Below are 14,695 nucleotides of genomic sequence, written 5' to 3'. Positions count from 1 at the left end.
TATGCACACAGAAAAAATAACTAGCTAAATAAAACAAAACAAAACACAAAAATGCGCGTGGAAAAAGCTAAATTAAATATCGCCACTCCACAATGCTGCTCATTCATTGTGCCTACGAGCTCATAGCACAATTGCACATTTCAAACCTAAAAAGAATGCGGAGAAGTATTATACATTAAAGTATCAACTTGGACATTTTAATGTCATATTAGTTCTACTTCGTTACAGTGTTATAATTTCGAATACTTTATTTTAAACATTTAATTTTTTTTACACCCATCTAACAAAAAAACAAAAACAAAAATAAAATGTTTGGTAGGAAATTATACCATTATTTCAATTTTGTAGCTAATTAAATGTATCCCGCTGTGGTGCGCTCTGCCGTCGGTATTATAATATGCGCCGTTAGGTGTCGCTGCACGCGCAGCCTGCACTGCTTCTGGAGACGAACGCCAATCAGAGTCCATCCAGATTCTCAAGTGTCTGATCCATTCTAACGCGAGGAGTGAGGGAGAGAGAAGGGGAGAAGGGTAAAGGACAAGGGACAACACGGAAGAAGCTGGGAACACCGGGAAAAGTTTACCATTTAAAGAGGAATTTGGACGATTGGGGATCTGTGGACGGGGGAATCCCGTAAGGGGAAGTCAAGATCGGCAGGAGCATCAGACATGAATCCGAAGTGAGTCTGTGTTAATGCATGTATCGTGTGAGTTACTGTACCTGCGGCGCGTTCAGGTGTGCGCAGTGAGCGCGTGCCAACATGACCTGATAGACTGTGATAACTTGCGCTCGTGCTGCAGGCGTGTCTGGACAGACGGATATCTGACTTGTAATTTTTAATCGGATTTTTATTACCACATATCATGGATCTAAGAATCTAAACAATCTTAACGTTTTCATCCTGAATTTTGACAGCAAACAAATCAAAACAAAATACTTGTCAACTTCTCACCAACCAGAATAACTCTAGTATTACATAGGCTACTTTATTTCGCCTATGTACAGCTGTTGACTCTTAAAAATAAAGGTTCTTCTATAGTTCAGCAGTGAACCTTCTCCTTATAAGAACACGTTTTTATAGTGTAATAGGCTAGTTCTTGAACTAAATATGGTTCTTTGCAGATTAAAAAGTAATTGATGCAGGCTATAGGTTCTTCAAATCAGTTTATTGGTTTCTGTGTTTTTTTTAAAGCACCAGTATACACAAGGTTTTTTAAAGAACTTGAGAAAAAGTTATCTTTGATTCCAATTCAAACTTTAATTGTTAAGAGTGAACATTAAACTGCGGTCACTGGGTCTATGTCACTAGGCCATGACATCTGAACTGTCATTCATATCTGCTTTTGATATTAAGAATAATCTTGAGTCATAATTTTCAGAATAAACAAACTTAATAAATGAAAATGACGGATATCTATAACTGAAACTTACAAAAATGAAACTAGCCTGCATTCTGTCAGTGTTATGTGAAGCAGACTATATGCATAATTTCTGCACCTCTTCTGTCTAAATATAGCAATAAATGTCTGTATAAAAGTAAGCTATTATGTCATTAAAGACTGATAATACTGATGCTACTGATACAGCCCTAAATTAGCTTAAAAATAATAAACAAACTCTCAATTTGATAATAATTTTATGCTAAACTTTAATGCTAAGTTTGCAACTAATTATTTGATATTATAGCATTGTTTACCAATTAAAACAATACTAAGGTACTAAGATATATCCTATGTTATTTTCATATACTTTAAAGTTCATGGTAGTACTATTTACTTTAAAAACATGGTAGTACTATGGTAATACTTTTTAAAACATATTAATCGAGATGAGTTTTATGTAAAAGGTAATCAGTATTTGTGTGTAAACATTCACAGGTACAGATAGGTGTGCAGACTCAATATTTATTTTCCTGAATAATATAATAACGAACTCTATACAGAATATATGGTAACCGTCATCTGTATTAAAACAGTCAGCACTCATAAAAACAGCTACTCTTTCACCCCCACCATGTTGTGATATACAAAAAACCCGCCTGTCTCTTTAAGACAAAGCGTCGATGTGTTGAGAAGTTCAAGTTGGGGTCACTGTAAGTTCCTGCCCTCGATTTTACCTTTTAGTTTTATTGTAGACTGACATCACACGAGGCGCTAAAACACTCGCGCAGCCCAGAAGCCCATTATCATCTCCAGTCGCGTTATTACACCCATACGAAAATAGCCAAGGAAATTACAAAACATACGAAAAAACGAGAAAAAAAAACTGATGCAGGAGTACGCACGTATTTTTATAGGAGGAGTGAGTGAGTGAGCGAGAGAGATAGAGAGAGATAGAGGGTGGAGGGAGAGAGAGAGCAAGAGGGAGGGTGAGCATTCATTGCAATTAATAATAAAAAAGAGTTGGCAGCCGTGCTCGGAAAACTGGCATGGTTTTGGGAGGCTGGCAGTTCAAAGTTGAAACGTCAGAAATGACTCCAAAAGACTGTTGAGATGATCATTAAGGGAGACTTCGATCGGATGGCAGAAGAGATCGGGCATCCAGGTAACGTTCAGTGCTCTTAATATTGTATAGCCTTTTTATCAACACTTTATTCATTTACATAGACATAATAATAATCAGAGCAACTGTATGATCGTTTTTAAATTCTCGGATCATTTGCTGATGGATGTAAAAGTTATACGAATTAAGACCCGATTGTTTGCCTTTCTCTTTTATTGCTCATTTTAGTATTATATACTATATCAAAGATTATTTGCAAATAGCAAAATGCAAACAGGCTACTTATATGCTGAAGATTTAATATATATATATATTTATTCAGAAACTGTAAAGCTTTTTATCTATCGTCTGTGAACAAGGGGCTTCATTATAAATAGTCAAGTTTATAATCGCGTTATGAGTCCAAAAGTGTTGCAGTATGTGATCTGGTGGGTCTTTGATTTCGTATGGCAGTGTGGACCTCTCAGTGACGGCTCTCTGCCTTAATTGAGAATCCATGGTGTTTCACATGCGACTGATTTGACTTTAAAGAGAATTAGATTTTAAAGACAGATATGTGGTGTCTTGCATGCAAATGCAGTCTGTTGAATGAAAAATTTAAATTCAGCAAGTTTAGAGAGTTTGAGATGGTCGGGGTCACGTATAGTAGCCTATTTTAGAGGATAGCCTACTCTGTTTGAAACTAAACATTTCCACACACGCACAAGACGAGCTCTAAAGAATGTAATTTATTCATAAATGATTTAATGGACTGAGATAATTACACAGTTTATGCTTTATAAAGCGTCCAACAAACATTTGCAAAGACCATAAGATGTAAAATTATAATGCAATTTTATGGCATCATATTTATAGGTTATAACAGGCCTCGCAGTTCTTTTTCTTTTTCACTTTAATTTAGAATTTTAATTAAAAGTGTATCATGCTCAAAGCGAAACTCTGAGAACTGGATTACTGTATATCTGTGATTATCAGCTGTATCTTTCTCGACTACCTTCTATCCAAGAGATTGTTACAGAACATAAAACAGATATAAGATGATGTGATATGTGGCTAGAATATTTCCATCTCATCTCATACCATGGAGGCCACATATAGGGAATGGGAGCTGTCCTCCCAGTGGTATTTATGAATGAATATCCAGATCTGCGTGTGCTGAGGGAGCGCGCGAGAGAATATGAGCGCAATAAGACGAGCTGTGGAAGTGGAAGCTGTAGCGCATGATACGCTCCTTTCCAAACTCATAGGCTACCTTCAAATTATATGCAAAAATGGTCGATAAACCTCAGGTGTTTTGCCGTTTGACTTTAACCCACTTAAACAGGCACGATCAAAGACAAACGCACGTTTCTTGGTGCCAAGAGGGTTTGCGCAGGTTTTCCTTTTCATCCACAAAACGATCATGTCTTAGGATATAGTAAAACTTGAAAACTAAGTTATAGGGAACAGTTTTAAAGCCCTTTAAATGACACCAATTTAAAAACTAATTCAAAACATTTTATTTTAGGTTTATTTCACGCACAGTGACTGAATGACAGCTTTATTCTGCAATTAAATTATTGGGCCAACATTATTAAATTATAGCTTACATGAAATAACATCTGGCTATATGTGTTTTCCCCTTTTTTGTACCATTCCTTATCTTTAAAAAATAAAACAAACAAAATATTTAGATGGCCTATTTCTCGTGCATGCACTGTTTACAGAGTCTAACACGCCAGTTCAGCAAATTTAAAAGACATACTTTGTGACTGATTGACTGTTTATTCCTTAAAGGTACATTAGACTCAGCCTAAAGGGATAAATCTCAAAGGGAGGACGCTTTTGTGGTAAAAAGATGACAGACCGAGGGCGGAGAGAGAGAGAGGAAGTCTTAAGAACACGAGCAGACCCCTGCCTCACCCCTAAAGCAGCAAAATGACAACAGAGACAAAACACAGGGCTAATGAATACCAAAGCACCTAAAATATGACCCATGCACTGTCTTTAATGCAGTCGTGTACCATACCAAATATAGCAAACAGACCAAGCTGTCGCATGCGCTATACAGAATTGACATTTGTTTTTATCACTGATAGCTTTTGTTTTATTCAGATGCGTTCTCCCTATTAACTGTATTTATGCAGTATTTTTTTTTTTTTTTTAATAATGTGACTTTCAGTGTTTTTTAAACGTTGAATCAAAACTCCTTAACGTTTATATTTGATTATAGGCTATTTAAGTAATTAAGGTAAACGATTGGGTCCTGTAAATGAGCTGAAATTTCCGTGATGCATAAGTGCGCATTAAAGACGCGTAATGTAAATCCACAGGGTGACAGGCTTGAGAGGATGTAAGTGTTTACGCGTGAAGTTCAAACAGTCATTTTAAAACATGATTTACGTCTTTCATCACTTCCTTTAAATCTTAACACGCTGAACGTCTGACAGAATAAAGGAGTCATTTTTTCCCTGCATTCTGACAAAATTAGTTGTTGTCTTACTAATTAAAGGAGGTTTTCTTTCTTCTCCTTTGCTTATAAAAACGTTCAGGTGAAGGCTGAACCACAGTCATTGCTTTCCATTCCGTTCCGTTTATATTGTTTACATTTTCCTTCTTTTCTGTCATTTTTGCGCTTCTTGAAACCAGCACAGTTAGGACAGTTCGGCACGAATCGCTGTAAATCATGCGCTCATACAGCTTTGTTCTGCTTTCTCAAACTCTCTCTAATGCAAAGTCCACATGCCAAAAATGGCTCTTCGACTTAAAATACACCTGTCAGTGATGAGACGTGTCCGCTTGCAACAGTGGGGGCGATAAGAGTTACACAACTTAGGTGCTTTTGTTAACAGACTCTGAAGAGAGATGCGCACTGAGAGGAAATGTTGCGTGTGGTGTTTGTTTGGTTGAGATGCTCCATTGTTAAGGTAACTTTGCCTGCAATAGGCAATTAATAACATGTCATCTGTTTGATTCTGTGCGTTAGTGAAAGTGTATATCCTTTATATAATTACAAGTGATACAATTATATAATGGTTAAAAAAATCCATAAATGACACACGTTTGGAAAAAAAAGGAACACATGATTTATGAATTAGGAAAATTGTATTGAATAACCTGTAACTCAAGAGTGTTCAGGCTGACATGAATGGGAAAGGCTACAGGTGCACTCCAGGCCAGAAATGACCAGCTGCCGGCAATAGTTCCACAAAAAGGAAATGTTCAAAATCTGTTTAAAACAATCACTTCTTATTTCAGGCGTCTCCTGGATCTGTTTTTCTTTTTTCTTTTTTAGACAAATGTGTAAAAGCACTGGGCTAAATTAATAGTTTTGACACAAAAATGTACACAGATAGGTGTAATTGTTTTATAAATATATTTATACAGTAATTTTTTTTTTTATAGTCCTGTCCATGTATGGTTTCTCTGCCTCAACAACTATTTCTCCTAGTGGAGAAGCCAGAATGACAAGCGCATCTTCATGCTTCTGTAGTGCGCAGCTGGCTCTTTATAGTAAAGATGTAGATTTTATTTTTGTATTTTATTTTTATCTACATCACATTTGACTGTTTTCATTTTAATGAAGAGGAATATAGGGATCAGAATCTCATGTTTTGTGTGTATTATCAGCATTATGAAGGATTGGGGAGATCTGACCCACCCTAATTATAATTTGGGTATTTAATGAATTTTAATTAGTTAATTAATTAATTTGTATTTAGACTATAGATCTATATTCCAGCTGTTATGGTTAGTCTGATGGGGTTACCATAGAAATAATCTGACCACTTCCAGTTAAGATATTTGGACAATAAAAAAGAAATAAAAAAAACATAGTAGGCTACTACCATATATTAAAACTTTATAGAAGTTTTACACACACTCAAGAAAATTTTTGCATGTTGTTTTAATGTCTTAAATTCCAGCGGACAAATCTTACCAGAACCTGACAAATATAACTAGAAAATTACTGCCAGAAATTTCTTTAAAAAGTTGAACGGCTGAAAGTCATTGAATAATTCACACACTGTGTAAAACCAACCTTTTCTGGCAACTGCGTGGTTAAGTATTATTCATGTTAGGAGCTGTGGTTTGTTTTAAAGGAAAGACTTGCATTGTTGGATTTAAGGGCTAATTAAATGGAAGCTTATGGCTACAAACTACAGTATTCATCTAAGAGGATTATTTTATACAATGAAATAAACAATGAGAGGAGGAACTGATGTTGGGATGACTGTATTTATTTAGCTTCTTGTTTCCCATCAGTGAAACCATCCCCTGTGGGACCCTAACTATCCGTTTTATCTCATATACAGACCATTCATGTAGCAGGGTTTAAACAATATTTTCTGGTAAATTTGTAATGTTTATAATGTTTGCATGACAGGAACCATTGCGTTCAGCTTAGAATTTAAACTTGGCATTGTTGGTTGAATGTTTATTTAGTAATTTGTAGGCATCCTTTGACAAGTGATCTTTTTAAAACGGTTTCATTTGTAACTCACACTTCTATACAGCAGAGTGTCCTGTCATGAATTGGCTGCATTTTTTTTAGTCCCCACTGGTTTATGCCTGCTGTTCATCACACTTGCAAAACCTTCAGTCTGACTTTGTTTAAAACTCCACACACCACCTCTGGAATTCTTTATCAGGAAGACAGCAATATGAAAACATGTTTATACTGGCATTTTTCCTCTGTCTTTTTTTCTTCTTTCTTTTTTCTTTTTTTTTTTCTTTTTGTTAACTGCACTTCACTGTAAGTTTTAAACATGTGGGTTTGTATCTTGATAATGACAAAACCATCACAGTCTCACCCGGTCAGCTATAGCTCACTTATATGGAGTCCTTCTGATGCCTGTTGCATTAAAGGAAAAGTTGAATTGTTTGCCCTCAGTCCCCTACTTTAAAGTCCACAAAAATATCAAAGAGTAAATGAGCTATATTCAGGATCAAGAAAATGCACACAAGCTTAAGTGCTCCTTTTTATATCTTCAAGTGCTGCCAGTCAAGTTTTACAAGACAGTCCAACACAAACATATGTGTCAGTAACGTGTGTTATATTTCAAAAGACAGCTATTTAAAAAATGGCCTTTTATTCCACAGTACTCAAATAAGTATGTAAAATTCAGCTAGTTTACAATAGGCCTCTAAATGTGGTAGTTTATGTTTGTCTGCAACAATTTTCTGGCTTCTACTTAATTTTTCCATTTCTCTTCTGTTTCAGGTATTGGTCTGAAGTCGATGCTGGATGCCATGGAAGTCCCAAGTCATGCTAGGCACCTCCTCTTGCAGTTGAACACACAACGAACCAAAGGCTTCTTGTGTGATGTTATCATTGTCGTGCAGAATGCACTGTTTCGTGCTCACAAGAACATCCTGGCAGCCAGTAGCCTCTACCTTAAATCTCTTGTCGTTCATGACAACCTTATCAATCTGGACCATGAGATGGTCAGTCCAGGTGTGTTTCGAGTTATTCTTGACTATATCTACACAGGGCGCTTAAGTGAAGGTGACCCCACCTCTCCAACTGAGCCAAGTATAGGAGCAGTGCTGGCAGCAGCAAGTTATCTGCAGCTGCTGGATCTGGTGACTCTATGCAAGAAGAAGCTGAAGAGAAATGGGAAGTACCATTTACGTCCCAGTCCTGGGTTTTTACCTTACAAGATAGGCTCCAGTGGTGTGGGGGTAGGACGGTTTCGAATATCTACCCCTGTCATCCACTCCTGCCACCCTGGAGGAGTAGTTAGCACCCCTCGACCTAACCCATTAGAGGACCTGCCCCCCCTCCCACTTGCCCCCCACGTCGGTGAAATTTATGCACCAGTTCCCAACCAGGGTCCACCACCTTACCCTCCAGCAAAAGCATCCCTGTCTCCCCAGTCAGGCCTGCGCATGCCCCCTAATGACAGGAACTGCTCATCTGTTTTTGGCCTTGACCTGTCCAAGAAAAGTCCAAGTTCCCAGTCCCAGCTTCCGTCTGGTCACCCCCATTTGATCTCCTCACTTCACCCAGAAGAGGAGCCCGAGGGGGAGCTAGATCAAAGCACTAGTCCCCTGCTCAGTCCAAATGATAGCTCCAGAAAAATGGAGACAGCCCATCATGTGGGGTCTCTCACCCCACACCCCTATCCTCTACCCAACCATCCTCTTGCACCCCATCTTCCCCATCTGCATCGTCCTCAGGGCCAAGAACCTTACCCCTGCGCTCCTAGCCCAGAACCTATGGAGGACTCCAGAGAACAAGTCCGAGATGGGTCCAACATCTATCGGTGGGTGAAGAATGAGCCTTCTAACCCAGAAGATGAAGATGAGGAAGACGAAGAGGATGAGAGTGGAGGAATGGGTGAGCAGGATAAAGAGAGACACCAGCACATGAATCACCATAAGAACAGCGAGGAAAAGCTGAACATGAATGAGCGGGGCTATGACAGAGGGACCTGCGATGATGGAGAGGATGAGAATGGGACTGGCAGCGAAGAGACAGGGAGCAGTGAGGGTCGCCCATCTCCCCCTGTTCCAGGTGGAAGATATCACATGCCATACGAGCCAGAGAGTTTCGGAGATAACTTGTACGTGTGCATCCCCTGCGACAAAGGCTTCCCCAGCTCAGAGCAGCTCAATGCCCATGTGGAAACCCATACTGAGGAGGAGCTAAACAATGGGAGCGAGCTGGACAACAGCAACAACAGCAGCAGCAAACCCACCAATGCCCATGGTCCTACAAGCTTGAATAGCTCTAGTGGCCTCCACAGTCCTTTCCTAGATAGCAAATCGACACAAAATCTCCATTCCATTGGTCTCGGTGAGATCATTCGACCCTATCGCTGTTCATCATGTGACAAGTCTTATAAAGATCCTGCCACCCTAAGGCAACATGAGAAAACCCACTGGCTGACACGCCCATACCCCTGTAGCATCTGTGGCAAGAAGTTTACCCAGCGTGGTACTATGACACGCCACATGCGCAGCCATTTGGGCCTAAAACCCTTTGCCTGTGATGCCTGTGGCATGCGCTTTACTCGCCAGTACCGTCTGACAGAACACATGCGCATCCACTCTGGAGAGAAACCCTACGAGTGCCAGGTGTGCGGGGGCAAGTTTGCTCAGCAGCGCAACCTTATCAGTCACATGAAGATGCACAGCAGCGGAACAGCTGGTGGAGGACTTGCTCCTGACGGCAAGCTGAAGATAGACTTCTCTGAGGGGATTTATCCTCTGAGCAAGTACACAGCTGAGCATCTGGGTCTGAAGCAGGAGAAAACCTCAGACCTTCTCACAGCCTCCCAGCACCTGCTGGCTGACGCCAAAGCCATGGAGAGCCTCTACCCGCTGTCAAAGCTGGCTGTTGAACACCTCGGCCTCACCCACAACAAGATAGACATCCTGAACCAGCCACTGCCACCCACTTCGCAGCAGCTCTCGGCAGACTCCCGCACCATTGACCGCTACTCTCCTAGCTAGAGGGGGGAACCACTAACTATACTTTCCAAAGAGACATCACTGTATGCCATTCACAGTATTCAACTCTCACCTCATCTTCATTTAAACCTGCACCTCAAAGAGTGAAGGGCCAGAAAGTGCTGGCCATAAAAATGCACACAAACTGTCAAATTCTGAACGTGCCTTTCTTTGCAGATTTTGCAGTATGTGCATTTCTTAAAATTACTTTCCTACAAGGAGGAAACTGCTTTATTTATAATCTGTTTTGACCATTGGACACTCAGACAATGCAGTATTTATATAAAAACAACTTCTTTTTTGTTCAATCACCGAGCCAAACAACCAATTGAAAACCAAAAAGAGATTGTTTTTATTTATTTTTCTTTTATGTTAATTTTCTTTTCTTTTTTTTATGTTGGAAAAGCCAAAGAGAAAATGTCAAATGTTACAGAAGAGAGTTGCAATCATACCCTAAACCTGTGTATTAAGTATTATTGGTGTATATAGAATGAAAAAGCACATATGAACAATATTCAGGGCTTCTGTCCAGAATGGAGCAACAAATCTGGAAGAAAGAAAAAAAAAAGCCAAATCTTTGGGATTTTATAGTAATTGGAGGACTTTTTATAGACTATTTTTCGGAGTACTGGATCACCTGTATCTGATTTTCCAGCTTTGTGAATGGCCCAGTTTTTTCCATACTAAAGGGAGCAACTAACTGAAGAGAGTGTTTGTTCCAGGACTTAGGTAAAGTGATCTAAGCTTCTCTCTGCATTGATGTAGTTATCCCCTTCAGCATGGAATGAGAGTTCATAAAGAGTACCATTTAATTTTTTTTCACCACCTTCAGGTGTATGGTCTTGAGCTATTTAGTGTCTTTGTTCCCTTTCCTTTCCTCCAACGCCAAGTGCCTTCAGCTTATTGAAAAAGTAGCAAGTACTGCCCTGTGATCTCACAACTGGAATATCTTTGTGCATATTCCGATCATGATATAACAATCCATGTCCACGTGTTTTGGTCCATCTGGTGCGACAGACTAAGCATGGGTGGTGCCTTTGAAAATGCAGTAATATTTACAGCAGAGTCCATATGCTTCAGTTGCATCACAGTCGACCCCTTTGAAAGGCTCTCTGCATGACTAGTTGTATAACAGTTCCAGCGAAGGCACTTTTGTGTATATAAACCAAACAGTGACGTTTCGCAAGTGATTGATTCGGCAACACCTTCAAGACCTTTCCTCATGTGAAATGTTTGAGAGGGCCTCCTCACCCCTATTACAGTGCAGTTAATTTCAGGCTAATGTGACGGCTTTAACCCCACGGTGCCTCACACACACATAGAGCCACTAATGTGACAACCATCTGAACATGAGGAGCAGGGCTCTCTCTCACTGATATTGTGAGCGCAGATAGCAGCAGCTGGTCCACTCAGGGTAAGCCCTGTGAAATCTCACATTTTCGAAGACTATCCACGCTTTTCTGTCTCACTGATGTTAGATTTTATGCCAGTTGACCAGGCCCTGTGATCTGAAGGTACACCCTAATCCTCCAGCTACCGCTCTAATGTACCATAGCTGCACTTACAACAATCAGTTCTCCATATTTCAAGTAAACATAAAACACAGTAGCCTGTTACGGCTGCTTCCTTTTTTGTAGTCTTACAGCTCATCTGCTTTGCCTCTAAAAAATGTTTTACAGTAAATGTTCTGATGAGATACGGCACCCGCTGCATTTTATTCCAAAGACCATGTTGACATTTTGTCCTTTCCTCTCATAAAATGTTTTGTTAACCACTAGTTACAATTACAACCTCAGCTGGTGAATGTGAAAACTTAAACCACGAATGCACTGTGAAAGAACTAGTGAATCTTAAAGCTTTATTAGAGCTTAGTGAATATTGAACATGTAATTTGGGACAAATTACCTAGGCTTTACTTCGTAGCATGTCAGCTATTCAAAGTGTTTCTTTTCTTTTCTGTATTATTGGTCAGATTGAACTCTCTTAATCAAAGCAAAAAGACATTGGTGCTTACCTCAGGACTGAGCCTATCATGGGTTACACAATGCTTTAGCAATAGTTTAATACAAAAACACACACGTAATTGCTCTCTGTGTATTGTACATAAAAATCCAAGCACACTTTTTGAAGGGATCTTATCGTTTTTAAACCTGTGGTTATTTCACAATGCTAAAAATGTCTTTTTTTTCTGAAATTATTATTATTATTATTTTTTTTTTGTGAATAGACTATGCAACTGTCTCCTATTTTTACATTATAGAAAATACTGTAGTTACAAAATGAAATGGGAAATGACATAATTACCATAAAAGGCAAATTTGTAAATTAAAAATGATTTCTTGATAAAAGTCAGCATGTTTTTTTTTTTTCTGTACACTTGAAGGTACTTGAAATTCTACAGCACAGTTGGAAACTCACACATGCACTAAAAGAAATGCCAGACAGCAAGTCCGATTACTGTTAACGTTATGCTGTATAAGAAATGTTGTGTGTTTATCAATAATTCGCCGCAGTGATAAACACTTGGCCGAGTTGGTAAGGAGGGAAGCATAGTTTCTGAAGTTGATTGACCCATTTGTTCTGGGCGGGCCTGTAGAAAGTTTAGCTGACCTTTTTGCCGAGAGGCAGGATTAGACTCCCAGTGAGGTTTTGTATACATGTCCTATTAAACCACACGCATGAAACCAGCTTGTTTGGGGCGAGACAGATGCTGAAATTTCCCAACACTCTTAAGTGGACAGTCGAGATCCAGAAATTCCTCTCAACTTAATTTTGCAAAACACATGAAAACAGTCTGGGCACAGCGGTTTGTTTGTATCCAAACGAAACCCAGAGCGTAAACGGAATACAAATCTTCTGACTCGAGGCATAGAACAATATTACAGCTATCATAACAGTTAAAACTTTGACCGCAGACATATTAATACGGGCTGAGGAGATGTGACAGCCCGTTTGAAGTGGATTTCGGTGGTGGGAAAATAAATCTCACACTCCCCTTCTCCACCATTCATTAGCTCGCTCTCATCGAAAATCTATCGCTCTCTTTTTCCTGCTCTCCGACAGACAAAACAAGAGAAAAAAAGAGGTTTTCCACTTCGGTTCCAAAAGCATAGAGAAAAGAAAAAAACGAAATTAAGTGGCTCTGCGTTCAGTACTGCTCTGACGGTGTGTGAGTCAGGGTCAGGGGGCAGGTGAGATGTTTGGTTGTGTTTTTGTTCGCTCCAGCTATCTGAAGCATACGAAAGTGCTTCTGTTAATGGAGCGGTTACAAAAGGAGTAAAGTTGAGCTGGGGGAAGTGAACTTTTGACTCTGTAGTAGCAGTGAGCAGGATGTTTGGTGTGGTTCTGCTCAAAAGCAGATAGGCAGATGATGATAGAGAGGGACAGAGAAAGCAACTGAGGGTGAGAGAGAACAGAGCAGGTTTGTCGGGGGACTGCAGACACTGTCTATCTATGGAAAAGTAGACTGGAAACCTCCATCCCTGGTTTGTGCTCCTCAAAGATGTTTCTTAAAGAAATATTCTGGTTTCAATACAAATTAAGATCAATCTACAGTACAACACATATTGACATAATGCTGATCACCTTAAAAACTGTTTTGACTTGTCAGTATTTTTCATTGAAAAAACAAAAATAAATCTGAAATAAATGCGGCAAATCTAAATGTTAAAAATAAATCTTGTAAATGTCAAAATTACTCACTGTTTCCAGATTAAAGCCACAAGATGTAAACAATATGTGTAAAGATGATTTTAATGTGAAAAATCACTCACTAACCTTGTCTGTATGAAGCTATATTTTATAACTTTGTGAATTACAATGTGTTGCTTACAAAATGATATAAACAGCTTTACAATCAAATATGATGGTTTTTAAATTGTAAATAAAAATGATTTTGTTTTACAAGAACAATTTATCAAGTCTTTCCATTTCAAATTTTCACTTTTAGTTCAATGAGTTAATTGCCATTTCTTTGTAATTATGTCAAATTTACGAGCAATTTCTAAATTAAAATTGTTTCACCACCAATTTTCTTTCAGTGTCTGCTTTTATCAAATTATGTTTCACACTAATAATTTTAAATCCTTCAAAAAATTGCCCTATTTACTTTTAGTGCAAAGAACTCACCATAATTTATTTATTTCATTTATTATTCGTTTGCATTATTTATCTTTTTTTTTTTTTAAAGAAGAGACAAGTTGATATTATATATAAATATATATGTCTATATCTATATCTACTTAAACCTACATACTGTATATTTTCATTGATAATTGCTGTCAATTAAGCTTAACATATACTGACATGTATTGAACCCAGAATAATCTTTTAATAATCTTCCATACCTTTCTTTAAAATTGAATGAAGGCTGTTTTTTCGGCATCTCAGAGTCATTAACCTGCTGGTCACCCTACTTGCCCTTAAAGAGAAATAAAACTTGAGACATGAAGTAAAAAAAAAAAAAAAGTGGAACAATATACTTTTGAGTTTGACCATGCTTCATAAATGTGTCCAAGGGAAATATTCCTCTCAGTTTCAGGAAACCCCACTCAGTCAAAGCCGAAAACCAAAGCTACACCAATATACTCTTAGAACATTTAAAGGGCATAATCTAAACTTGTTATTAATCGGAAACACAATACAGAGTTTCTATTGTGGGTTTAATACAGGTCTAAATAATTCAGGAAGGATGAAGTTGGTGGCATAAATGTCAGTTTTGCATATCCTCTCACAGAGATAATCTTGACAGGTTCGA

General features: G+C 38.6%; 1 protein-coding gene across 2 annotated transcripts; it reads left to right on the top strand.

The window, feature by feature from the left end:
* The first annotated feature begins 476 nt into the window (after positions 1-476).
* On the top strand, positions 477-14,451 carry hic1 (hypermethylated in cancer 1). 2 transcript variants are annotated; one of them, XM_052575594.1, is made up of 2 exons: positions 477-679; positions 7,706-14,451. In XM_052575594.1, exon 2 carries the CDS (start codon positions 7,723-7,725, stop codon positions 9,940-9,942), a length of 2,220 nt encoding a protein of 739 aa, XP_052431554.1. In that variant the 5' UTR covers positions 477-679; positions 7,706-7,722; the 3' UTR covers positions 9,943-14,451. The 2 variants fall into 2 exon arrangements, with proteins under 2 accessions (XP_052431554.1, XP_052431553.1); XM_052575593.1 differs by lacking the exon at positions 477-679 and adding an exon at positions 2,126-2,544.
* The last annotated feature ends 244 nt before the right edge of the window (positions 14,452-14,695 follow it).

The sequence above is a fragment of the Carassius gibelio genome, chromosome B15 (assembly GCF_023724105.1).
Source record: "Carassius gibelio isolate Cgi1373 ecotype wild population from Czech Republic chromosome B15, carGib1.2-hapl.c, whole genome shotgun sequence".
In the NCBI taxonomy this organism is placed as follows: domain Eukaryota; kingdom Metazoa; phylum Chordata; class Actinopteri; order Cypriniformes; family Cyprinidae; genus Carassius; species Carassius gibelio.
Note: the sequence above shows the minus strand (reverse complement) of the source record. Positions and strands in the feature narration are given on the sequence as shown.

Coding starts and splice junctions, on each gene's coding strand:
- hic1 (XM_052575593.1), top strand. CDS start 2,493: ATGATCATTAAGGGAGACTTCGATCGGATGGCAGAAGAGATCGGGCAT. Junction 2,545..7,705: donor AGAAGAGATCGGGCATCCAG/GTAACGTTCAGT, acceptor CTTCTGTTTCAG/GTATTGGTCTGAAGTCGATG.